The sequence below is a fragment of the Danio aesculapii genome, chromosome 11 (genome assembly GCF_903798145.1).
Source record: "Danio aesculapii chromosome 11, fDanAes4.1, whole genome shotgun sequence".
Classification (NCBI taxonomy): domain Eukaryota; kingdom Metazoa; phylum Chordata; class Actinopteri; order Cypriniformes; family Danionidae; genus Danio; species Danio aesculapii.
In genome coordinates this window covers 34,875,148-34,902,973 of record NC_079445.1, presented here as the reverse complement: position 1 = coordinate 34,902,973, position 27,826 = coordinate 34,875,148, and the positions used below count along the sequence as shown (strand labels likewise).

The 27,826-nt window shown below is 36.2% G+C and overlaps 2 protein-coding genes across 2 annotated transcripts in view; one reads left to right on the top strand and one right to left on the bottom strand.

The window, feature by feature from the left end:
• Positions 1-627: 627 nt before the first annotated feature.
• zmat3 (zinc finger, matrin-type 3) lies at positions 628-17,897 on the bottom strand. Its single transcript, XM_056467658.1, has 6 exons — positions 17,761-17,897; positions 11,081-11,433; positions 10,687-10,833; positions 8,569-8,735; positions 6,138-6,232; positions 628-3,945 (listed from the first exon to the last, which is right to left on the bottom strand). The coding sequence occupies exons 1-6, from the start codon at positions 17,876-17,878 to the stop codon at positions 3,737-3,739; spliced, it is 1,089 nt and encodes a 362-aa protein (XP_056323633.1). The 5' UTR covers positions 17,879-17,897; the 3' UTR covers positions 628-3,736.
• Positions 17,898-19,025: 1,128 nt separating this feature from the next.
• The window catches only part of pik3ca (phosphatidylinositol-4,5-bisphosphate 3-kinase, catalytic subunit alpha), a 34,891-nt gene continuing 26,090 nt past the window's right edge, over positions 19,026-27,826 (top strand). The window contains exons 1-4 of the mRNA XM_056468095.1: positions 19,026-19,389; positions 20,227-20,332; positions 22,984-23,393; positions 27,107-27,315. Coding sequence (XP_056324070.1) covers positions 23,042-23,393; positions 27,107-27,315 — 561 coding nt within the window. The 5' untranslated portion in view covers positions 19,026-19,389; positions 20,227-20,332; positions 22,984-23,041. The remainder of the gene's footprint in view (positions 19,390-20,226; positions 20,333-22,983; positions 23,394-27,106; positions 27,316-27,826) is intronic.

Genomic DNA, 27,826 nt, shown 5'->3' with positions numbered 1-27,826 from the left:
TCTTTGGATTCATCTTCAATACCTCCTCCTTCATCTTACCCCAGACATGCTCAATAATGTTCATGTCTGGTGACTGGGCCGGCCAATCCTGGAGCACCTTGACCTTCTTTGCTTTCAGGATCTTTGACGTGGAGGCTGAAGTATGAGAAGGAATGCTATCCTGCTGAAGAATTTGCCCACTCTTGTGGTTTGTAATGTAATGAGCAGCACAGATGTCTTGATACCTCAGGCTGTTGATGTTGCATCCACTCTGCAGATCTTTCGCACACCCCCATACTGAATGCAACCCCAAACCATTATTTTTCTTTCACCAAACTTGACTGATTTCTGTGAGATTCTTGGGTCCATACGGGTTCCAATACTCTTCTGCTGTATTTGTGATGATTGGGATGCAGTTCAACAGATGATTCATCAGAAAAATCTACCTTCTGCCACTTTTCTAAATGATCAACTAGAAGTCAAGCTATTATGTGTTGCTCTTACAACTGGGATTGACGACAAGACTTTTGTTGTGTGTGTGTGTGTATATATATATATATATATATATATATATATATATATATATATATATATATATATATATATATATATATATATATATATATATATATATATATAAATCACCACCTAGCCATTTATATAAAAAGAGCTTGACATAAATGGTCAGTATTTGAATATGCAAAACTCCTACTGGAAACATATTTAAAGCAGAACAACGTGAAATCTCGAGCATCACAGTTGAGTAGGCTTTATACTCCGAGGCACATTTAAGATGTCCATTAGTCCCACAAACTGTCCCAAAAGTCCCCCGTGATGATTCTCACTGTAAACATTTGATTTGAATGAACGTTGACGTCTGCGTAATCATATATATAGCATGTAGCACAACATTGTCTTTTTCATTTCTTATCAAGTGCGATTCAGTTCTGGTCCTTTTCTTGCAGAGCAGTTGTCATTTTATATATACAAGCAGCAATAATCTCATGCAGAACTAATACTAAATCAGAGAAGAACTACAATAGCAAACAGCATCTCTGCAAACAGTGACAGCAACTCTGAAATATTACATAAATACCTTATTTAAGAAAGGATTGAGAGCAAAGAAAAAACAGTGAGGATAAAACTGGGTCATCTTTTCGGTTTATAATATAGTACATATCTTTGATAAAATATTTATAGCATTTTAAGTGATAAAATAGGGGGTAAGGGATGTTTATGTGCAAAATCATGCATCCATGAACAAAAAAAAAAACATCTTAAATTGTTAAAAGCTCCTGCTTTTCCCAAAAAACGGAATATTTACCAAGCATTTATGGTTTTTACTAGTTAGAGATGAGTTGATTTAGACACATTTGGGTAATATAAATCTAGAATTGCCTGAAGGTGAATATATTTCAGCAATGTTTCATTTTTAAGTGCACTATTCATTTAAAGATCATATATTTCTCAGTACGTTTTTATATAGTTTATAATTTGTACTCATCTAAAAATAACAGGTTCAATGATTATTTTTCTCATTCCCTGTATACAACTGATATTAAATAGCAATTTCATCAATCTTATATATTTGCGTGAACTAACCCTTTAATTAAGTGTTATTAGCACAGGGGTGTCCAAACTCGGTCCTGCAGGGCCAGTGTCCTGCATACTTTAGTTACAACCCCAATTAAACACACCTGAACCAGCTAATCAAGGTCTTTCTAGGTATACTAGAAACTTCCAGGGAGGCGTGTTGAAAGAAGTTGGAGCTAAACTTTGCAGGACACCGGCCCTCCAGGACCGAGTTTGGACTCCCCTGTATTAGTAGGTGAAAAACGGTAATGCATTGGCATTATCATTTGTGATCTATCACTGAAAATATATGATAATACCAGGTAAAACAGGGCCTCAGATTAGCTTCAAAACTACTCTAAATCAGATAGATGTGAGGAGGTGTCAGTGCAATAGCCTAGTGGTTAGCGCGCTGACATATGGTGCAGTAGCACTTAAGGGCATCCCGAGTTCGAATCCTGACTTGAGTACATTTCCCGTCCATACCCCCTTTCTCTCTCTCCCACTTCACTTCCTGTCTATAACACGGTCCTATTTACTTAACAAAGGCAAAAATAAGTCTTTCAAAAAAAAAGATAGTTGTGAGGTAGGGGAACACAGGCGGTACAGCCTTATTAAAAATAACCATGTTTTCCATTTCTCCCTTTAATCCATGGAGAGATTCCCTTTGGATAATGCAAAAATAAAACTAAACAACAATCTCCCAAATAAATGCATGCTAGTTAACAATACTGCATATATGGCCCAAAATGATGTTTATCAGAATGAACATTTCCAGGTACATCGAAGTAAACAGGTTGATCTATTGTCATCGCTTTCACAGTACATTCAGCAGGAACGCTGGAGAGCCGCTGCATTTACTCTCTTATTTTGATGTGAGGATCGGCGGTGTTCATTCTGGAGCTCCTGAAGAAACACAGTGAATCTGCGGCTCAGGGTGAGTAGGATTGCCACTTTTGTTTGTCTAGGTAAATGACTGCTGCTAGATTTGTCCCTTTCTGAAGGATACATTGCACACAGAATATAGTTTTGGAAAAAAAACTAAAATGTGTATATACTTACTACCTCTTCAAGATTCATTTGAATCATTGTAAACAACAACAAAAAAAAACATTATTTATAAAAACTGAATGTAGTTAATCCAAGACAGTGCAGTAAACAAGACTGATATTGATGTACCTGCTCATAAGGCGATCTAGGATAAGAATTTACTACTTTAACGCTAATTATATACACAATTACTTCCTAAATATGCAGTTGAAGTCAGAATTATTAGATACTAGTATTTAGCCTAAAGTGCAATTTAAAGGCTTAATTAGGTTATCTAGGCAAGTTAGGGTAATTAGGCAAGTCATTGCATTACGGTGGTTCGTTCCGAAGACAATCGAAAACAAATATTGCTTAAGGGGGCTAATAATATTGACCTTAAACTGGTAAAAAAAACAGCTTTTATTCTACCTAAAATAAAACAAATAAGACTTTCACGAGAAGAAAAAATATTATCAGACATGCTGTAAAAAATTCTTTGCTTTATTAAACATCATTTGGGAAATATCGTTCATTCATTTTCTTTTCGGCTCAGTCGCTTTATTAATCAGGGGTTGCCACAGCAGAATGAACCGCCAACTTATCCAGCATATGTTTTACGCAGTGAATGCCCTTCCAGCCACAACCCAACACTGGGAAACACCCATACATACATATTGCATTCACACACATACAATATGGCCAATTTAGCTTATTCAATTCACCTATACCGCATTTCTCTGGACTGTGGGGGTAGCACCCGAAGGAAAACCCACACGAACACGAGAAGACCGTGCAAACTCCACACAGATATGCCAACTGACCCAGCCGATGCTCGAACCAGCGACCTTCTTGTTGTGAGGCGATCATGCTACCCAATGCGCCACCGTGACGCCCCATTTAGGAAATATTTGAAAAAGAAAAAATTCACAGGAGGACTAATAATTTTGACTTCAACATATTAAATAAACCTCTCACAAATGGCCTCTTATTCTGGCACAAAAGAAACTTTGCTTTGCAATGTGTGTGAATAATAGCTCATAAACTGCTTATGGAATAACATATTAATCACATAAAGAAACAAAAACATCTTCCATTTTAAAACAAAAGTGGCTACTTGCAAAATGGCAAGGTTATTTCCTCTGAATCCCTCATCTTCTTAAGTGTATCCCAGGTTCTCCATCTCACTGCGGTAGCGCTGCTCTGACACTCTGCTTTTGTGCTGTTTGCTCTCCAGGTGTAGACGAAATTCGGCCTCCTCGCTTGCACCCGAGTTACACATGGAGCAGTAGAACTGGCCACTGGGTGTGACGCACATGGCAAGGTCTCGTGGGATACGCTGCCTCGGCCGTGGGTTGTAGTAAGGGCCTGAAACAGCACAGGAAACATGTCAGGTCATGAAACATCAAATAAACAGCTACAAGCGGATGTATAAGATTATAAATGCATAGTCACACTGACATTTGAAGTGCAGGTCGATGTGTAAACTTTAGCATGTTCTGGAGTCAGTAAGTACTAACCGTTTTATTCAGAAAACATGTATTAAATGAGTGGAAAGTATGGTGTGTAGTTTTACAATATTACAAATATATATTTTAAAGAGGCCCTATTATGGGTTTTTGAAAATGACCTTCCATGCAGTGTATATCACAACTTTAAGTGAACGAAAACATCGAGCTAAGGGTTAAATCCGAAAGTGCATCATGTTTAAAAATAATAGATTTTTTTAACAAAAGATTTGTTTAAATGATTCGTCGTTCGTCCAAATCTTTTGCCTTTTCGTATCGACGTCGACACGAAACAATACCAAATATGAAGTTTCGGATCCGGTAAAACATGAACGTGCCTTTCCCTTCAAACGCTAGCAGAGTGGCGGTGTGTGTGGGACTGATCATCACTGAAGATGAGTGAATATTAATGAGTCAATGTTTTGGTGATCAATGCAAAAATTTACCCTGCAACAGGGGATTCGTCCGCTGTTTGTTAAAGAAAGGATCAGAAAAGACTATTGATATATGGGATTTTATCAGTACACAGTTCATGGATCAGTTTCCTCCTCACTTTCACAAGTGTAAGTGAGTGTGATTAAACGGTTGCCTTCTTGTATTCTCTAGCTTGCAAAATGTGTATTTAATTGTGTTTTCTTACTTGTAATCCCTCCACACAGTTTGTACTGTATCTGGTTGGCTCTTTAAATTTACATGTTGTGTCTAAGGCCACGTTGAAAATGCCACACGTGCCGCTTTCTTTACGAAATTAAATGCATTTGTGTGCTGGCAATCCTTTGCCGTTTGTCATTGCTGTGGCCCCCATCAGCTGTTCCTACAAGTGCAGCGGTCAAGTTTCAAAATAGTTCAACTTTTGCCGCTGTGTGGATTAATACTGAATGTGCGTCACTGTTATTACATATAGTTAAGAATAGACATATGCTGGTGTTTAACTGCATTGATTTAATGCACTCTCGGATTGGGCTCACACATACACTCTGCACTCTGACTATTTCAAAATTGTTGATAAGCCGTGGTGGGTGATTCTTTCTGTCTCGTGCTGAACACAGTCGACCAATCGCAACAGACAGGGTCATCAGATTTTAACTTACAGTATATATTTACTAAATATTCATGTAAGAAACTAATCCAAAACTAAAACATTATTCATATACTGAATAATAATATAATTCAGTATATGAATATAACCTAATACAACCTATAGAACTGCAGAAATAATGGTGTTGCCTTGGTTACGGCTGTAAACAAAGCAGCATGATGTCATATCTAGTAGGATTTCATTGATTTTATAAACTACACAGCATCCTGATATTCACAGATTTAATTCAGGTTTAGCATACAACCATACATTGTATAATCAAAAATGATATAAAATTTAATACCTTGCAAAATAGAATTTAAGACTTTTTAATACTTTTAAGAGCCTTAAATTTCTCTATATTGATTTATCAACTTTTAATACTTTTTAAGACCCCGTGGACACCCTAATGGTTTAAGTAAAAAGAATTTAAAATACCACATTTACAATTTGCAGTTATCGTACATACTGTATTGTGCTACATATGAGGAAAAGATATATAATTTTCATTTCATTTAGTGAAAAAACAGCTAATTTCCATTTGATGAAGCACAATGTGTAAGCGCTTGACTTTGGCCTATAGTGCAGCTAGTGAATGCTGTGTGTTTCAGTATGTAAGTGAGGACAGGAGTGCAGGGCAATGGGGGCATGTGTGTGATTGAGATCTGCCATCGTGTGGGTGACGTTCGTGAGCCCTGGCTGACGTGGGGTGAAGGATCGACTTACACAGACCAAAGCCTTGGCTTGAGGCCTGCATTTAGCGAGACTAGCGCATTGCGCTACATTAGCACAGGCTGGCAAGCTAGCACACGCAGCTGCCAAGTGCTCTGCTGCCAAAGCACTGATCACAAATGGAGGTTTTGCACCACAGCTTGGACCACTGAGCAGAAAACTGAACCCGTGGGGCAAGATCACATGATGGCAAAAATCTGTCTACTAAACTATAGGTTGAGATGAATGTGTGTGGACAGTACCTGGCATGGCAGTGTTAAACTGAGTCCTGCGGTTCTTCATTAATCGATACTCATACCCTTCTTTCCGTGGCCGTCTCTGAGTGTCCGACAGGTCTCTGGAAAATAAAAACATTATATGAAAACCCCTATTTATAAATGGATATAGTTATTTAACCTTTTGAGTATGTTACATATCTTAATATGAATATAAGTGCTATGAAACATATCTTTTTTTTTTAACCTACAAGATGAATACCTTGCAATTTTTTCACAGTACTAAAATGAACTAATCTAGAACACAGTTTTTTTTAAACAAATATTTGGCAATATTATACATTTTAGTCCATGAACACAGTCTTTGAAATATACAAATGTTACAATATAAGTTTAATGCAAAATAATAAAAAGATTTATTAAAACAATTTCTACAAACATTTAATGATTATGTCTCACTGAATCACAATATTGTCTTAAGTACAAACATGTTATAAATAGTATAATTTTGAATTTTTAAAAACATTTAAGTAATTATGTGAATGATTCATGAAATCAAGGGAAACCCATTGAAAATATGTAATTAATTTTCACTCTTTATTACCCAAAACAATGACATATTCATTGGTTTGGGTATATCATATACATTTTCCCTCACTTTTAGCTTATTTGTTGGTTCTAAGGATTCAAACCTAGCTTAACTGGCCACAGACATGTTTGTTCAGATACAATCTTGGGTTTGGAGTGAAACAGGATGTGTATTTCTGGGTTTGTTATCAGGCCGCTCAACATCAGCCAAAGCAGCATTTCAATGAGAGCCTCACTTATCAATGCAAAAACAGCCTGAAGATCGATCTCACATGAAAAGCCTCTTCCTCCATACAAAATGTCTGATGTGTTTAAAGCATACACATGGATTTTCTTTTCATCAAGATTTTAGGATAAAAAAAACCGTCAGATTTAGATCCTAGATATACACTGACTGGCCACTTTTTACATACACTTGTCCAACTGCTTGTTAATGCAAATTTCCAATCAGCTAATTATATGGCAGCAACTCAATGCTTTAACGCATGTAGACATGGTCAAGATGATCTGCTGCAGTTCAAATCGAGCATCAGAATGGAGAAGAAATGTGATTTAAGTGACTTTGAACATGGTATGGTTGTTGGTGCCAGCCTGGCTGGTCTGAGTATTTCAGAAACTGCTGATCTACTGGCATTTTCATGCTCAATCATGCCTAGCGTTTACAGAGAATGGTCCGAAAAAGAGAAAATATATAGTGAGCGGCAGTTCTGTGGGTGCAAACGCCTTGTTGATTCCAGCTGGTTTGAGCTGATAAAAAGGCAACAGTAACTCAAATAACCACTCGTTACAACTGAGGTCTGCAGAAGAGCATCTCTGAACGCACAACACCTCCAACCTTGAGGCGTATGGGCTACAGCAGCAGAAGACCACACTGAGTGGTAGGGTCAGAACTTGGCATCAACAACATGAAAGCATGGATCCATCCTGCCTTGTATCAATGGTTCAGGCTGGTGGTGGTATAATGGTGTGGAGGATATTTTCTTGGCACACTTTGGGCCCATTAGTACCAATTGAGCATCGTGTCAACGCCACAGCCTACCTGAGTATTGTTGCTGACCATGTCCATCCCTTTATGACCACAGTGTACCCATCTTCTGATGGTTACTTACAGCAGGATAAAGTGCCATGTCATAAAGTGCGATTAATCTCAGACGGGTTTCTTGAACATGACAATGAGTTCACTGTACTCAAATGGCCTCCACAGTCACCAGATCTCAAACCAATAGAGCACCTTTGGGATATGGTGAAACGGGAGATTCGCATCATGGATGTGTAGCCGACAAATCTGCTGCAACTGCATGATGCTATCATGTCAGTATGGACCAAAATCTCTGAGGAATATTGCCAGTACCTTGTTGAATCTATGCCACGTAAGATTAAGGCAGTTTTGAGGGCAAACGTGGGTCCAGCCCTATACTAGTAAGGTGTACCTAATAAAGTGGCCGGTGAGTGTATTTGATAAAAGCATATTTACATTCATAAAAGGCTCCAGCTCCTCCAACACTAACACTTCTATTCTATTCTATTCTATGCTAAATTGATCTATTTGTTTCTCATTTGTTCTGTTAAAAAACAACCCTTGTTTTTCACACAATGTTAGACTAACTTCTGTTGATTTGACTTGCTTCTACAATCCTTAATTGCGAGTTCTTTTTGATAAGAATGTCTTCTAAATGAATGTAAACAAACCCAACAAAATGGGCCATAACCCGTCTGTTTTGCATCCGACGATATTCCCAAGCGCAGGACAAACTGCATATCTGATGCCTCAATAAAAACGGCTGAAACGACACCACCCACAAACACAGGAGGATTTTCCATGTTTACTGTCTGTTTTATCTTGGAGCATGTGTGGGTGTGAGAGACTCACGAGGACGTGGCGTTCTGCTGCGCCTCGGCCAGACGCAGTCTTTTGGCGTGGTTTTTGCCCTGATAGTGTGCCTGGGCCACGGCGGGGGAGCTGAAGGAGGCATCGCACAGCTTGCAGTAGTCGTTTTCCGTGGCCAGTATTACTCTGCTGGCACCCTTAGTGAGTAGCTGCAAACGGGACAATGACAGTGGAGCTTTTATAAAAAGTCGAGTGATGAAAGGTTCATGTCGACTGAGACGTCTCTGATTACTATCAAGCTGGACTTGGTGAATGGATGTTTGTGGAGTGACACCGCATGATCAAACTGCACTTAAAAGATATTGTCAGATAGGGCTGGATGATAAAGATAAAAAAAAAAACAATGTATTTTGGTCATTTTAAGCTTTTGATGATATGCTATTCTTAGGCAAATAGATATGTAGATATTAGTGCATATTAATTGTTTTCCAGCATTGTGTACATATATCGGTATTCCGATATATGCTTATTTTGACTGATATTGTTTTTTCCCCAATAAGAAAAGCAATTATAGGAAATTAACAAATTATGAAGAATTTCTGCCAAATGATCTACTACTTTTTGATAGGTGCAATTCACAGCAGACGCTCACTTTAAAAGAGTTTGTGCTTGAGAGAAGGGAAAACCAGATGTTGGGAGTGTTTGATTGTTTTCTAATAAGGCGCAAAAAAATGTATTTCCAGATTTGTATTGATCAGCTTAATATTGGTTATTGCCTTTTAAATATAAAGAGTCATCAGTAATCAGATATTTATCAGTAATTAGTCCAAATTTCTATAGTGATGCACAATATATCGGTGGCCATATCGAGCTAAATATATAGTTATTGGTAATAAGATATTTATCAGTTATCAGCCCAAATTTCTATAGTGATGCACAATATATCGGTGGCCATATCGGGCCTTATCGAGTTTTTCACCATGAAGAAAAAGACTTCAGAATTGCTTTTTTGTTGTTGTTGTTATTGTTGTTGTTGTTTTTGTAGTCAGGCACAGAAAAATTCATTTTAAGTTTTATATTTATCGGCTCAAATATCAATTATCGGCTTCCAAATATAAAGAACTATCGGTAATAAGACATTTATCGGTTATCAGCCCAAATTTCTATAGTGATGCACAATATATTAATGGCCATATCGAGTTTTTCACCATGAAGAAAAGGACTTCAGAATTGCTTTTTTGTTGTTTTTGTTGTTTTATAATCAGGCCCAGACGAAATCATTTGAAGATTTATATTTATCAGCTTAAATATCAATTATCGGCTTCTAAATATATAAGGTTATCAGTAATAAGATATTTATCATTTATCAGCTCAAATTTCTATAGACAGACGCAGTTATTAGCCCAAATTTCTATAGTGATGCACAATATATCGGTGGCCATATCGGTGGCCATATCGGGCCTTATCGAGTTTTTCACCATGAAGAAAAAGACTTCAGAATTGCTTTTTTGTTGTTGTTGTTTTTGTAATCAGGCACTGAAAAATTCTATTTAAGATTCATATTTATTGGCTTAGATATCAATTATCGGCTTCCAAATATAAAGAATTATCGGTAATAAGACATTTATCGGTTATCAGCCTAAATTTCTATAGACAGATGCAGTTATTAGCCCAAATTTCTGTAGTGATGCACAATATATCGGTGGCCATATCGGGCCTTATCGAGTTTTTCACCATGAAGAAAAGCACTTCAGAATTGCTTTGTTGTTGTTGTTGTTTTTGTAATCAGGCACAGAAAAAATCATTTCAAGACTTATATTTATTGCCTTAAATATCAATTATCTTCTTCCAAATATAAAGCGTTATTGGTAATAAGACATTTATAGATTATCAGCCCAATTTCCTATAGACATCAGTGATGCACAATATATCGGTGGCCATATCAGGCCATTCCAAGTTTTTACCTTGAATAAATCAGTATCAGTATTGGCCAGAATTTCCATTTCATTGCACTCCTAATAGACATTGCTACCAAAGCCATTGTAAATATTGTTAAATAAGTAAAAAAAATATATAAATATATCATCCAGCCCTATTCCCAGACATCTTTAAAAAGGTACTTGTTTAGACAGAAATGCAGCAGTTCAGAGTCATAAGCACCTGGTTGGCAGTCGCATTAGCAGAATCTGTGGGTGGAGTGGCTGAGGGTTGCTGGGAAACAGGCTCTACTACTTCTGGAATTGTAATGGGAGGAGGCTGCTGGCTACCGGCATAAAAATTGCGCAGCTTCTTACTGTGGTTTTTCCCCTGTAGACAAAACAAAGGATAGATTGCGTGCTTCATCGCAGCAAAGACAAGGAACTCAAGAAAAACAACTCGCTGAAAGAAACCAAAACTGAAAGTATAAACTCCTGATTGTGAGAGCATGCAGTAAAATAATCAAGGCTAACTATCAACAGACAATTGTGCAATGCAAAACTGCTTTTGTTGACGTGAAGTCAGATTGTGAATTAATTTACTGACTTATTTTCTTACCTCATGGGTTTTAGATTACCTGATAATGTGCCTGAGCCTGTTGAGCAGAGTTGAGAGTGACATTGCAAAGCTTACAGTACAAAGGTTTGCAAAGCTCTTCCAGAGTGGCTTCCTGGTCAGTGGACACAGCCTGAGTGTCTTCCTCGGGGGGCTTTGGGCTGATGACAGGAGGTGCTGGGATGGGTGCGTTGGTGGGCAACTGGAGATGAGGGGGTGGCTTTACGGTTAATGGAGTGCAGTGTGGGAATGGCAAGGGGTCAGGCATCATCACTGGTGGAGGTCTGAGGTTCTGAGTCGGGGTCATGGCCTGGAAGGGCTGAGGTGGCTGCTGACACATCAAACTAATAGGAGGCTTCAGAATCGGGTCTGGACCTGGAAAGCCAAATGACAGAATTTAGGCATCAGAATGAAGAAGGTGAACATGTTTTTTCTTCAAAAAGTGGCATAACACTAGTGAAACTGCAGTGTAATCCACTATTGATAGCACACACATTTATGAAGCACCACTCAAACTGAAGTCACTTTCAAACCTATCACGTTTTTCATTTTCAGGGCAATGAAAACTGTGATCAACTTGATACCAAGTGAAATCTGCATTTTTGACCTAATTGCATGGATTTTTATTGATTGACAAAGTTGTAACAGTCAGGTATAGTGCTTTTTTTTCTTTTACAAACACCAGGCACCCGCACACACATGTGCTGCATCTAAAATCGCCTACTACTCGAGTAGATACTACATTTGTATTTAAACTTACTACACAACCATTAGAAAAGTACATTCTACATAGAATGAATGGCTGAGTTCGAAATCGCCTGCTACTCAGTAGGTACTGCATTTGAGTTCAAATGTACTACTCGACCGTTAGAAAAGTACGTTCTATATCAGTGCATTTGTTGACCGCCAAACTGTTGTAACAGCACACATCTGATTCAAGCTTCTCCCCTGGAGAAACGTCGATCTATATCGATCGATGATTGGCCCATGTACTAGTAGGTGGGGCTTCATTCACCATATTGACACTTTTCCTCATTCAAAACTATTCGAGTAACACGTCCTGTGTATTCTATAGTCTTTGTATTGACTTAACATATAATATGCACTTGGATGACTTTTTGTGGTTTATACAATGATGCCATTTACTTATGTTTTGTTTTGTGAGACTCTTGTGTCTGTCTTGGTAGTTCAAATAAAATCTCAATGCTGTCCTCAGATTTGTCAAGGTGCAGTCATACTCAACTCAACTACTTCTCCATCTCATGCTTACTAAATCAAATGTATAACCGCTACGATGTCCACATTAATTTCACAGCTCTGTAGTTTTAGATATTTATCCTTAGCTAACAAATCTGCTGAAACATAACATAAGACCTCTGGGCTATACACAACAGCGATGTAAAGGCCATATACATATTTAGAGCGACAAATGAGCCATTCTAATAATAGCACAGATAAATGTAAGAGCCATGTTTTGTGCATCGCTCTTTCTGTAGCTGGAATGAATTTGTGCAGTATGGCCTGCTGTAGATGTGATTAGGGCTGACTTCTGTCTCCTGAACTCAGCGCATGTTTGGCGCTTCGGCACATCTGAGGCCGGGCGAGCGGGGGGTTGGACGGTCAGCTGTTTTGTGGCTGTGTGATATTTCCAGTGTATTAATTCCGACGGGATCATGACAACAATGATTCAGAAGACCAAAATAGACATAAGAATGCGCCAAATGGTCGTGTTTCCGATTGCCTGGACGCTGTCATCATTAGAACACCACTTCCTGGAATTTGGAATTTTTAAATGCCGCTTTGTTTATAATCTTAAATGGAACAATTTGAACTTTTTTATTTCATTTGAAAACATTAATGATTTATAGGTGGCACGGTGGCTCAGTGGTTAGTTCTGTCGCCTCACAGCAAGAAGGTTGTTGGTTCGAGTCAAGGCTGTGCCAGGAGGTATTTCTGTGTGGAGTTTGCATGTTCTCCCTGTGTTTGCGTGGGTTTACTCCGGGTGCTCTTGTTTCCCCCACAGTCCAAAGACATGCACTATAGGTGAATTGGGTAAACAAAATTGGCCGTAGTGTATTATAGTGTGTGTGAATGCGAGAGTGTATGGGTGTTTCCCAGTACTGGGTTGCAGCTGGAATGGCATCCATTGCGTGAAACATATGCCGGAATAGTTGGCCGTTCATTCTGCTGTGGCGACCTCTGATAAATAAGGGACTAAGCCGAAGGAAAATAAATGAATGATTAATGATTTATAATAAATAAAACTGCATGCTTGTTGCAAAAGATCTTCATAGCCAGTGCTCCTTATCTATGGTTTCATGGTGTTCTTGCTTATTTTTAAAAATTATGCAAAAATTAATACTAAATATTCATTCCTACATTTTTCATCGGCTTGGTCTCTATTTCAGAAGTCACCACAGCGGAATGAACCACCAACTATTACAGCATATGTTTTATACACCCTTACACACTCATTCACATACACACTGGACAATTTTGTTTATCCAGTTCACCTGGAAGGGGTGTTAGAGAGGCCAGCAGGGGGCACTCAACATGTGGTCTGTGTGAGTCCTAATGCCCCAGTATAGTGAAGCGGACACCATACTGTCAGTGGGCGCTGTCTTTCAGATGAGACGTTAAACCGAGGTCCTGACTCTCTGTGGTTATTAAAAATCCCATGGCATTTCTTGTAAAGTGCAGGGGTGTAGTCCTGCTGTCCTGGCCAAATTCCCTCCATCGGCCCTTACCCATCATGGCCTCCTAATCATCCCTATCTACCAAATTGGCTCTATCACTGTCTCTCCACTTCTATAGCTGGTGTATGGTGAGCGCACTGGCGCCGTTATCCTGTGGCTGCCGTCGCATCATCTAAGTGGATGCTGCACACTGGTGGTGCTGTGGGAGACCCCCCTCATGATTGTGAAGCACTTTGGGTGTATGGCCATACACAATAAATGCGCAGTATAAATACACATTACAATAGATTACCTGTACCGCATGTCTTTGGACTGTGGGGGAAACCAGAGCACCTGGAGGAAACCCACGCAAACTTGAGGAGAACATGCAAACTCCACACAGAAATGCCAACTGGCCCAGCCAGGACTCGAATCAGTGACCTTCTTGCTGTGAGGCGACAGTGCTAACCACTGAGCCACAGTGGCGCAATACTGAATATTTAATTTCCTATTTAAACAAAATATATAAAAAAACAAACTGGTTTCTGACCTCCCCCAAATGGCTATACCAAGCTCCAATTATCTCGACTGGTTAATTGACAAATTGTTTTGCTAAAACTAAAACAGGCGGCGGGGTGGCACAGTTGTTAGCATTGTCGCCTCATGGCAAGAAGGTCACTGTTTCGATCTTTGACTGGGTCAGTTGGCATTTCTGTGTGGAATTTGCATGTTGTCCTCGTGTTCGCATGGGTTTCCTCCAGGTGCTCTGGTTTCCCCCACAAGTCCAAAGACATGCACTAGGTGAAATAGGTAAGCTAAATTGTTCGTAGTGTATGTGTGTGAATGAGAGTGCATGGGTGTTTCCCAGTGATGAGTTGCAGCTTGAAGGGCATCCGCTGCGTAAAACATATGCTGGATAAGTTTGCGGTTCATTCTGCTGTGGCGTCCCCTGATTAATAAAGGGATTAAGCCAAAAAGAAAATGAATGAATGAATGAAAACTAAAACAAAAAATTTGTGCATTTTTTCCAAAGACGTGCAATATAATCCTGCCCCAAAATAGTTCATTGAAATCATAAGACACATTTTTATAACTGCCAGCATAAACTGCCAGCTGTCTTATATTTTTTCTTGTTTGAGAAGTACAAGTTTCACCTGTCACACTAGAGGCAGAAAATCGAATTAGTTTGTGTTGCATGCCAACTTTAACAAATCGTTAGATCGTCGCAGCAAAAGTCGTCATAGTTAGGTAAACTTAAAGCGCAGCCAATGGGAGAGTACAACAATTTTTTTTTCACAATGCTATTTGCTGAAATAATAAAAGAAAAACGCCATGATGACTTTCAGAAAAGGTTCATTCATTCATTTTCTTTGCACTTACTTCCTTTATTAATCTGAAGTCGCCACAGCGGAATAAACCACCAACTTATCCAGCATATGTTTTACGCAGCGGATGCCCTTCCAGCCGCAACCCATCTCTGGGAAACATCCATACACACTCATTCACACACATACACTACGGACAATTTAGCCTACCCAATTCACTTGTACCGCATGTCTTTTGACTGTGGGGGAAACCGGAGCACCTGGAAGAAACCCACGCGAACGCAGGCAGAACATGCAGAGGCACGAACCAGCGACCTTCTTGCTGTGAGATGACAGCACTACCTACTGCGCCACTGCGTCGCCCCTCAGAAAAGGTTATAGGTTGTTTTTTTTTTGCAATATTTTGCTTGAATTTAATTGTATCATCTTTCAATTTCTAAATATGTTTGGTGACTAAAATATTATTTTATAATATGAATAATATGTCTTTTAGTAGAGATGTTATATGAGAGACTTGCTTTGTTTACCAAATAAAGTGAATCTAATTGGATTTGTATTGTAAACATTAAATAAAAGTTAAAAAGGTATTACATTTTATTTCATATTAAGGTTTTAGTTATGATACTACTAAAATAATTCCGCATAAATCTGCAGATTTTTAACTCAATTCTGCGCAGAAATAGCAAAAAATGTCTGCAGATTTCGTCTGGCCCTACCCATAACCCATTTTTTTTTTTTGTGGTAAATCTCAAGCCTTTCTAAACCTGTATGACTCCCTTTATTCCATGATTCCATCCCTGTGGAATGAAAAAAGAAGTGTCAAATTGAAGTCAGAATTATTAGCCCCCCTTTGAATTTTTATTTTTTTTATATTTCCTAAATTATGTTTATGTTTTTAAGGTCAAAATTATTAGCCCCTTTAAGCTATATTTTTTCCGATAGTCTACAGAACAAACCATCGTTTTACGATAACTTGCCTAATTACCCTAACTTGCCTAGTTAACATAATTACCCTACTTAAGCCTTTAAATGTCACTTTAAGCTGTATAGAAGTGTCTTGAAAAAAATCTAGTTAAATATTAATTACTGTCATCATGACAAAGATAAAATAAATCAGTTATTAGAAATGAGTTATTAAAACTATTAAGCTTAGAAATGTGTTGGAAAAAAATCTTCTCTCCGTTAAACAGAAATTGGGGAAAAAATAAACAGGGGGGCTAATAATAACGACTTCAACTGTGTATATACATATATATAGTTGAGATAAGTATTTTTGTCACCAAACAGGTTTCCTTTGACTTTCATACAGATTTGAAACAGCCAATTATAAGATAATTTACTTGAATGTAACTTTATCATCATTTGCAGTGTTACAAAAAATAACAGTACCCAACCATTTCACATTCTTCTCCTTTTGACCTGAAAACAAACTTGATATCTCTTGGTCATCAGAGAATACAAGCCCAGAAATAGGTCTAAGTAGAACCCACAGTCCCATCTCAAGGTCAGGGACACATATACCTGCTCTCTTTCATTTAGATTAAATTTACTCTGCAAAGTTTAGTCGGAGCATGGCAACAAACATCTGCTCTTTCATCAGTACTGGCATCAAATATTTTCAGATATAGGGAGGATTGTTCCCATCGGGCATCTATAATGCAAGGTATGCCGGGCACATGAGAAGGTAAAGCAGTCCTATCACTTGATGCTGCAGGTTGTTTTACACCACTGACTGCTGCAAAACACTTCTAAGTTGTTCGTGCATTGCACATTTGTTCTGTGACAGCATCAATTATTGAGAGCAGAATAAATGCATTACGTGCATGATTGCTCTGTGTGCTTAAGGGATGATTTGTGTTTGTTAAGATCCTCGCACAATTCATCCTTCTGTTTTGGCTTATGGATTTCAATGGCTTTTGTCTCAGAGCTGTATGGTGTCCAACTGTATATCAGAGCCACTTTAACACTTCAACCAAGAACAGAGTGCTCTGGCGTGCAATAAATATAAACTGAGCATTTTATATCCTGATCAATTAGATGAAAGAACTTGCCTAGGAGTCCTTCAACAAATCCACCCTTAACCTTGTGTTCGATTGTGTTTTGTAAAGACAGCAGGTAGTGTTTCGACTGATATTGCATGTCTCTTCATATCAGCACGGCTATTTGTTTCATATTTGACCAAGGCTTATATGAACATGGGCAGAACCTACCATCATATGCCTCACTCAACATGCCTCATGCATCATTCTGCATGTTTCTACAGTATATAAGAGAATGAATAAATGATAAGAGTACTCTCTTTGGAAAATGTTGTATTTTAAAAGCTTACATGTATTTGAGGTTGACATGCAATGCAAATACAACATCCATGTAGAGCTTAAGCAATATCTTAACATAATGGGAAGAGAAGCTGCATCTTGAGAAATTCAATGATATTTTAAATATGTTAGTCGTGTACATAGTGTTCTATTAACATTTGATCTGTTATTATCATCATAGGCAATGCAGATATGGATATCCATTATTAATTTGTCCATGGTTTCTGCTAGACTGACATCAAAGCATTTATGCTCCTCAATTTTACCATTATTTGAAAATAAGCACGTATTTTAAGTAATTGCAGGGCAAAGCAAATATGATGCAGAGCATCACTTATAACGCACTGCAATGAAAACCATTTCAAAAACATTGTCTTGTCTTACCTGTCATCCGAGGGAAATAATGGCTGCAATCTCCATAGTTTACAGGCTGAGAGCTGTAGATATTGCAATAGTCAGCACCTGAATAAAAAGCATCTCTGTTCTTTACATTCATCGCCATCTTCCCTGCATCCTTTCAAGCTCTCTCTGCTGCTCAACTTCTTCCAGCCAGACGTGCGCCGCATGCTTCAAACGTCCAGCAGAGGGGTGTTTTCAACCACATACGTTTTCAGAAAACCAAGAAATACGTAACAACGTTTGTATATATGAGGTAAAGGGAAATTAAACATTTTACAACCACGTGAATTACAAAACTGTCATCAAATATATCATTTAAAATTTATTAAATATCTTTTGATATATTTGAATCTCTCCCTCACGCCTATTGGTACAGTCCATTTCCTATCGATGTGAGAATCTGATTGACGATTCAGTTCGCGCAATGAGAGGATGCGCGAGCCTGACAAACGCGTGAAGCACTCAAGGTAGAGCATTACTTTTAATCTCTACGTGTCTTGTATTTGTTTTTAAGGTAAAAATAAGTATTTTTAATTCTGAAAAAATATTTTGGTGTCCAAAACTACCAAATTAATAAAATGATTCAAAACTGAAGACGAATCAAATGCCATACAACTTCTTATTTAGTATTTAAGATGATTTTTATAGGCATATAGTGAAAACTGTAGGCATATTTTATACTTCAGGTATATTTTAGCAAGGTTTGGATGGTTTATTAAGTATAAAAATGTTTTAATAATAATAATAATAATTATTATTATATTCTCAATTATAATACAAATAATTGAAAATAATACATTTTAATTATTGCATCACTGAAAACACACAATTTAATAATAAAGTCATTTAACAAATGTCATATATTCAGGTATTTATAGAGAAATCGAGCTCTACATTTTATATATGTTGATTTTAAAAGTGTAATCTATTTATAATATAATATATTGACATTCATTCATTCACTATTCATTAAAGTTCAATTGGGCTATTTCTGCATTTGCAATTCCTGTTTGCCTGTGTACCAAAATAAGCAGTGTATAAGCAGGCTATAACTGTATTTACAGTGCAAATACAGAATAAGAGCTACCATTTGTCATTTTTTTCTGCAAAGATTAACAAGATTTTTTAGTTTGTTTGGGTGTGTTTGTGTAACATACGGCTGTCCCATACCATAGTGGGATGATCGATTAAAAAAAAAAAGGAGTTCATTGGGTTTGTCATCCTCGCTCTCTCTCTGTCCCTCTCTCCCTCTTTAGCAGTCACCCTCCCTCTCACCTATCCGGCCACTTTAGTGCTTATTTATCCACAGGATCCTCCCTTGTTCCATCGTGACAGCGTTTCCGACGATTTTTATCCAAACCATCGGATATTGGACAGCATGTGTTTTGTCTTTCTGCCTCGGTGATGATTGATTTGTACGAAAACACCGCTCGCGATCCGCCGCCGCTGTGATGATGGAGAGGCGGTGCGTGTCAGAGCGGGGCGGCTAGAGGCCCAACAGAGCCCCGCGCTGGATTTACAGCCTTGAACGAGCGACTGAACACCAACAGCGGATTACCTCAGAACAACTCTCCGGTACATAACCCATGTTAGCTATATAGATAAATGTGAGACGTGAGTATTTCTTGATTTTATTTTTTAAAACAACTCTTGTTGGCTTTTTGAGATATATTTATTGCTTCAGAATTATAACTGTTAAAGCGTCGTTGGCGGGATGTTACTGCACATTTTATCTGAAAGTTCTCGGGTTAGCTGTTGTGGGTTAACGTTAGCTTAGCGGCTAGGCGGCTAAAAGAATCAATATCCCATCGTTTTACGAAAACAAAACACCGTCTTTAATGACTCCGTTATGCTGTAGCTGAAATGTGTTTGCATTTAGAAATATTTCAGCTCTCCAACACGAAAATAAGTAATTTATGCTTAATTAGTTGTTTTGTATGGGATTGCTACTTGGCTATCAAGCTAATTATGCCATAGATATTAACATTTCAAAATTAAGTTTACATTGTTTTTACACTCTTAATGCACGTGTTTACATATATAATTCTAGTTATATATCTCGACTTCTTTATTTGTCAAACTCTTGTTTTACGCTGTGAAATAAAGCCGGTTTATAGAGATGTTAGTCCATGTTTCTGCTCCGTCATGATTCAGTTTTGTTAAAAATGAATAAACTCGAGTTTAGTATAGTTTATAAACGAGACTTTTGTGTCTATAAACTGTTTCAGCAAGTGCTTCCCTGTGTCATCGTGGCTGGGGCTATTCATATGCAAGAATGATAAACCTTTTAATCTTATTATCTTCCCATCTATGTCAGTCTAAACACTGATGTGGAGGATTGTTGTTGTTGGTAGTGTTGGCATAGGCATTGGTTGAGTTGTTTTGAGTAAATTGAGTGAGCAGATCCACTGTCCGCTAGTCACTGAAAGTCTATTTTTTTTGTTGTTACAGTATAATTCATTGGACCTGAAGAGACGCTATAAAGCAAACAGATCAAATGAAGGTCTGAAATATGATGGATATTTACATTTACAAGTGTCCCTAACAACCGACTAAGGTAAGCACAAAAACCTCCGTCTTATGTTGTAAATATTAATTTGTCTTTTGCTGGTATTTGGTGTTAAAAGAAAGTGTTATAATGTGGAGCGGTTATGACAGTGAAGTAACAAAGACCCACAAATCTCTGTCATAATTATTTGCATAGTGTTTTGCATGAATAAACCCAAAGAACTAAATGCGAGGATAGATGAGATCTGATGTGGGTACGCTCTAGTTTAAAAATCCAGATATTTCAGATAAAACATTTGACGTGTTTTAAAACGTTGAAAGATTTTGTTTGTAAGATTAGTGAATCGTTTTCGGAAGCTTTACACCCAGGAGATGTATGCCGGAGTCTTTTTGTTGGCCCGTGTTTGCAGGGAAAAACAAGTCATCCACTATAGTATGAAGTGCCAAATGTTTTTGGCTTTGTGTTGAGTGGAAATATCTCTCCTCTCTCACTGAGTGATACATTCCTGTCATTGCTCAGTGACTCAGATGTTGGGTTGTGCTGAACTTCCTGTAAGGATGTTTTTTTTTTAGGCTGATGTCAGGGATGTGACTGCATCAAATAACTCTGTTTGCCTCATGGTTTAGTACTAGAGTGTTTGTTATTGGGTGTGTGAGTTTTAGTTAGCGTATAAAAGTTTGGTGTCAGTTTAAAAAAAAACAAGTTGATAAAATATACAGTGTATCTGCGGGGTCTTAAATTAAAAAAAAAAACAAATTTTAGTCTTTAAAAAGTTTTAAATCCACTGAAATATTGTGTCGTAGGTCTTAAATCATTTTAAAAGAGTCTGAATTCACCCATGTCCATGTAAAGCTTTACCCAATCGGGCTAACACCCATCAAATCACTAACAATATATTTAAATAAAAGTTTTAAGAAACGTTTATTTATGAACTCTATTTGTTTAATAATATGGTTTAATTATCTTCCTTACAATAACATTTGTTTTTAATGCTTTTTTAAAGTTTTCACCTTGACCATTACATTTTTTTTAGCGTTGTGTAAGCCTGAAATTTCATTCATTATGGTCTTAAAATGGTCTTTAAAAAAGGTCTTAAATTTGACTTGGCGAAACCAGTAGAAACCCAGATCTAGTGGAATTATTTTAATTATGTACTATTTTCCATTACTGTTTATTTTTTAATTTAATACTTTGAGCTATTTGATGTGCGTTCAAACTAGGGCTGAACAATATATTGTTTTAGCATTAATATCGCAATCATGCGCATCTGCAATAGTCACATCGCAAAGATATGCAATGTTGAGCAGGAGCTACAAATTTGTATTTATTCACTGTATTTGTACAGAATTTACATGTCTTTTGCATAAAAAAGTCTTACTTGGAATTTTGGTCTTGTTTCTAGTACAAATATCCACATTTCAAAGCAAAAAAAAAATTTTTTTTCACTTACCCCACTGGCAGATAATTTAGCTTGTTTTGAGGAAAATCTCTTAATTGTGACTTATATTTCTTAAAAGTTCTTCTGACGGTGAAAACAAAACAATATTTTTACTTGCTCTAAGAATTTTTTCAAATTTGGTCAGGAAATGAGACAAAACAAAGTAAGAAAAGCATTTTTTCTAATATGGTTATTCAATTTCTGTACCTGCATACTGTGAGACTTCCCAGAAAGCTGTCAAATAGAGTGATTCAAACTATCTTGTGAAACTGTATTAATATCGCAATATTTATTGCAGAAAAATAAAATATCACAATATCAGATTTTTCCAATATTGTGCAGTCCTAATTCAAACTATTCGAAATGTAATGAGCACTGCAATTTGATCTGCAACTGTTGTTATAAGCATGAATGAACATCTTTGTCTGCAGAGAAATGGCTTAAGTAAATAATTTTAGTAACCCATACTTCAGCTAACAACCTTAAAAAATTACTGTAGTTTACAAACTTGTAACATTTAGTTATAGTAAACTGTAAAAAATATTCGGAAATTAACAGTTTTCCATATTGTGTGACTCATGTTTTATAAAAAAAAATTCCCCATATATTTATACTTTTGCATTATGGGACCTAGATCTTTCTTCCAACAGCATTTAACCTTAAAATGTAAAAAAAAAGGCTTTTATTAACATTTTTAATAGTTTAAAGTAATATATTGTCTGGGTTGGTGTTGTATATTACACTACAAAAACCTTGCAATAAATTGCAGTTTTACAGACTTATTTATCTATATATTATTTCTTATGTATTATGATTTATAATTGCAAGCTGCTAAAATATCAATTAAAGTCACTTTGTTAAATTGAATTTGTTGAATTTTTTAACATCAAAAGTCATAATGCAATTCACAACCATAAATAAACGGAATACACTTTTGAATCACTAAAAATGAAAACTGTTAATTAACAGAATTATTTTTAACAGTGTAGCCTTGAATACCAAAACCAAAGCCAACATATTCTCAGTTGTGAAAGGACTATTTTTTTTCGTATTTTTTTCTGTGAATGACGACACGTTAATCAATCAGTTTTGGTGCTGTAAGATTAAAAAAAAAAAAAAAAATATTTGTTTCGTGACATGCTGACTTGAACATTTTGTCTTATCACATTGGTCTTATCCGTTGATCTTATTGTTATGGAAAACAGTGTGTGATGTCAAAGTTGTTGCCAAAACTTACTCTATTTATCCTGTTCTCTTTCAGGAGAGAAGGAGGTTGACAATTATTGCTTCCCTTGTTGACTTTGCGAGGATTACAAATCATGCCTCCAAGACCCTCTTCAGGAGAGTTATGGGGCATCCATTTGATGCCCCCCAGGATTTTGGTGGACTGTCTGCTGCCCAATGGCATGATCCTGACACTAGAGTGCCTCCGGGAGGCTACACTCATAACAATCAAACATGAGCTGTTTAAGGAGGCTAGGAAATACCCCCTTCACCACCTTCTGCAGGAGGAAACCTCTTATATTTTTGTCAGTGTAACGCAAGAGGCAGAGCGAGAAGAGTTCTACGATGAGACCAGGAGACTCTGCGACCTTCGGCTTTTCCAGCCGTTCCTAAAGGTCATCGAACCTGTAGGGAACAGAGAGGAAAAGATCCTCAACAGAGAAATTGGTAAGACCTTAAATGCTGGCAGCCTTTCTTTATCCACTACAGGGGTGCCCAAACGTTCTCTTATAAAGGGCCAAAATCCAAGCTTGATTGAGAGCTGTGGGCCAAAAGTAAATATGGCAAACTGTAGGAAGTTGCCATGGGTATTTTTCTAATTTATTTAATAGTATTTATAAATAAATAGTAAAAAATTACTTCTACCGTATTTACTAATGCATTATTATTTTTTTTTAAAATGTATATTATTTTAACAAACTTGTTACAGTAAAACCATAAAAAAATCCATTTATAAAAACAGTGGAGTTCATTGCCGAATACTAGTCATGCTGAACCTGCCTTGATTTGCACGCTGATGTCTTCTGCTTTGTTCCCTATTCGTTAAGTGACAGTACATTTAAAAAAAAAAAAATCAGATTTATTTACAACATTTAATTGAAATGTTTATTTTCAGTTTTTTTTTTGTACCTCAACCATAAAACAAACAAACTTTCCCAATCATTTGGCCTCTGGTGGGCCAAATCAAAGGATACAAAGGGCCAACTTTGGCCAGTGAGCCCTATAGTTTGGGCATCTCTGATCTAGGCATGGGATGATAACAGTTTAAGGTATACTGTGGTTTAGAAAAGTCAAGGTTTTAAAACCAGCAAAAAATTTTTACTATACCGTTCCTAAGGTATGTGTACGATTTTTTTATTTATGTTTGTAAAAAAATTCTGTGTTTTTAAAACTAATGACGATAGCAGAAGTCAATGATTGATTTTAATTATTTAGCCTGACATGTTTACTGCTCCAAAATATTTTTTCCCAAAATAAAATATATTGTGTTCAAAGGGGGAAGAAGGTTTTGTTTTTTTTACCCGAGATTTAAATAGAAAACACTACCGTTCAAAAGGATAGTGTCTGTTTTTTTTTTTTTTTTTCAAAGAAAATGATTTTGTTCATCAAGGCGGCATTTATTAAATGTAAAAAAAAGTTAAATAGTTAATTATTTATAAAATGTTTAAATGACTACGTTCGTGTTGTATGTAGTTTCAAATGAAATTATCACTCCAGTTAATATTGCTTTTATTACTTTTACCAATAATAATAATAATTTTAATAATAGTTAATATTAGAGTGATTTATGAAGGATCATGTGACTCTAAAGACTGCAGTAATGAAGCTGAAGATTCAACATTAAAATCACTGGAGTAAATTATTAAATTAAATGATAAACTACTTTTGAACAGTTATTTTATAGTGCAATAGCATTTTACAATTTTGCAATTTGTACTGTATTTTTGATGAAATAAATGCAGCCTTGGTGAGCAGGAGAAGCTTATTTTAAAACATTTAAAAATCCTACTGACCTCAAACTTTTGACCGTTAGTGTATATTTTAGAGCAGTAATCACAATACTGTAAACCATAATTTTTTTACCCAAGGTTATCATACCATCAGAATCTTATACCGACCGATGCCTACTCTGATCTACTAAATGCTAGAACTGGGCAATGCTTTTTCCATATCTGGTGTTGATTTTTCTTTTTTTGTTTGTATTATGATTTAATACAAATTATCATCAAAAATGGTATGTGAATTAATAAATGTGACTTTGAGATCATAACCATCACATGAAAGCTGAAATTTATTACAATATCTGCAATCTGAGGGTTCAAAATAAATCAAAATACTGAGAAAATCAAATGAAGTGCTAGCAATGCACGTTGCTAATTGAAAAATGAAGTTTGGATATATTTACAGTAGGAAATTTAATAAAACACTATCTTTTAATGTTCTAATGATTTTTTTTGTGCATAAAAGAAAAAAATCTATAATTTTGACCCATACAATGTATTTTTGGCTTTTTTTTACCCGTTCAGGTTTTGTGGTCCAGGGTCACATATAGTAACAATTTAATACATTTTTGAAAATGTGATAATTAACTTACAACATAACATTAATTTTTTTTTTGGTCAGATAAGATGCTGCACAACAGAACTTTGGGAAACAATGTCTTTGTTGTATGACATGTTTGAAAAATAGTAATTTATTATCATTAATTACTTTTTATTAGGGCTGTACAATATGATAATATATACAGGGTTCACACGGTTTTTGACATGGCATTTTCCAGGCCTGGAAAAAAATTTGGAAAAGCAGAAAAACCCACAAAGTTTTGGAAAAGTCATGGAAATTAGTTTAACAGTTATCTAAACACTTGAATTAGGGCTGTTGAAAAAATCTGACATTATGGTATTTTGTATTTCTGTGATATATATCGCAATGTGAATACAATTTCACCAGATGATTTAACAGATTTATTTGGATTGATTGGGGGCATTTTGTAGGGGATTAAATCTCGAATAATAAATAACAAATAAATTAAAAGCAAAGATAAAATAAAATATAGTAAAGACAAAAGTGAATTATAGTTTTCAGGTATTCACTATTCAGGTACAGATATTGAATAATCAACACTGCATAGTCTTTATTGTATATTATTTAATCTTTTTTTAAAGTTACAAAAAAATTGGAAGGTTGTTTTAAAATTTGAAATATTGAAATGTTCACACAGTCACAGGTCTTAAAGGGACAGTTTACAAAAACTTGCCCTCACATTGTTAGTGCTGTGTAAGCATTATTAAAATAAATTTTACATGGATATTAAAACAAAATAGATTGTTGCGCGTTCTATGATATGCTGTAATAAATTTGAACGTCATTGTTTTTCTTATTATTTACCATGTATATGTAGGCATTTACATGAAACATTACGTCCTGAAAATGTACTTGAAAGTTCTGGAAAAGTCTTGGAAAAGTCATGGAATTTTGTAGTCAAAATGTGTATGAAGCCTGTATATATCGTATGGACAAAATAAAAAGTCTATCATTTCGTATGCACTATAGTTTATTTTGTGGTGTTACAAAATACTTTATATGCTAATACTTTTTCATAATTTATATTGTGCAATTATATTACATGCCATTTGTGGCATTGCAGAACAAAACAAATAACAGCATCGTGAGAACGTTGCAGTCTTGAAAGTAGAATGTTTACATTTTGCTTTTTATTTAACTTTTATTTTAAACCTGTAATCATTAGTTTTGAAAAATGTTTTATATTTGATTAATATTTATTTTATATTTCTACATTTTTAATCAACATTTTGCTGTGAAGGTTTTAAATAAAGTGAGAAACATGATCAAATATGAATGAGTACAATTCTGTGAATATAATTAAAAATGTAAAAAATAACTAGTCCTTCACATGTCGTTAATACATTGCAGTATTCATTAATGAATTTACAGAAATGGTACTATATCATGATAGATATTGTTATCCAGTTATGATATCCTATCGTGAACGTTATATATTTTTCTTTATATCACTCAGCCCCTACTTTATGGTTATACGATAGTAATATATTTTATAATTGCTTTTGTTTTGATGGTTTGTCCTGGAGATTTTTCAGTTTTAGTGTGTGATTGTGAACTGTGTGTAAAAGCACTCTCAGGACAGCTCTAGAAATGTTTATGAGTTCATATAATGAGACGAAAGATGTTGAATGGGTTGAGAAAACAAATATCCAGAGCTTATCGTCATTATTGACATTTTATTTATTTATTTTTTTTAAAAACTGCACCTTGATATAATATTGTTTGTCGGGCAGTCAACAATTTTATGACTTTTCTGTGCTGACCTTGTCCTAAGGCAATATTTGTTATGTTTTCAGGTTTTGCCATTGGCATGCCAGTGTGTGAGTTTGATCTAGTGAAGGATCCTGAGGTGCAGGACTTCAGGAGAAATATCCTTAATGTCTGCAAGGACTCAGTAGAGTTGCGGGATGCCAGCGGGGCACACAGTCGAGCACTATACGTTTATCCTCCTAACGTGGAGTCTTCACCAGAGCTTCCAAAGCATATATATGGCAAATTAGACAAGGTAAGGCTGTTTAAATTTCACAGAGAAATTGTTGTGTTGCTTCTCCTTTCCAGATTAATAGGGGAACCTAAAAGACCCTACATTAAGGGACTGGACTGTCAGTTACTTCATTTGCATTTGATAGGTAGCCTGTAAGTCACTGCATAGCGGTATAATAACTGTTCAGAACAGCTAGCATCAAGACAGCATATCTGCGTTGCCGGCAACACTACATTTCCCTATAAGGTTAAAATGAGAAAACTGGGATGTTCTCTAAATAGTTTATAAGAAGTGAGACAACCTTTTAGGCACTTTGCTTTTTTTAGGTGATCTCAGTGTAATTTCTGTGGAACCGGTTTGGAGAACTCAATACGTCTTTGCCATTCCTGTTAATTTAATGCAGATATTTTAGGTTTTGTAAAGTTTTTTTTAGGTGGTCATGACATGAGGCGACAGTTGAATCATCATATACAATATGAAATAAATACTGTATATGAAATATGAAATATTTGTCAGATTAAAATGGGTTTTC

What these genes read in the sequence shown, in the direction of transcription:
- zmat3 (XM_056467658.1), bottom strand. Translation starts at nt 17,878, where the DNA reads ATGGCGATGAATGTAAAGAACAGAGATGCTTTTTATTCAGGTGCTGAC. An exon ending in CTAATGCGACTGCCAACCAG is followed by an intron (nt 8,736 to 10,686) that starts GTGCTTATGACT and finishes TCCCGTTTGCAG; the next exon opens with CTACTCACTAAGGGTGCCAG. An exon ending in GTTTAACACTGCCATGCCAG is followed by an intron (nt 3,946 to 6,137) that starts GTACTGTCCACA and finishes GTGCTGTTTCAG; the next exon opens with GCCCTTACTACAACCCACGG.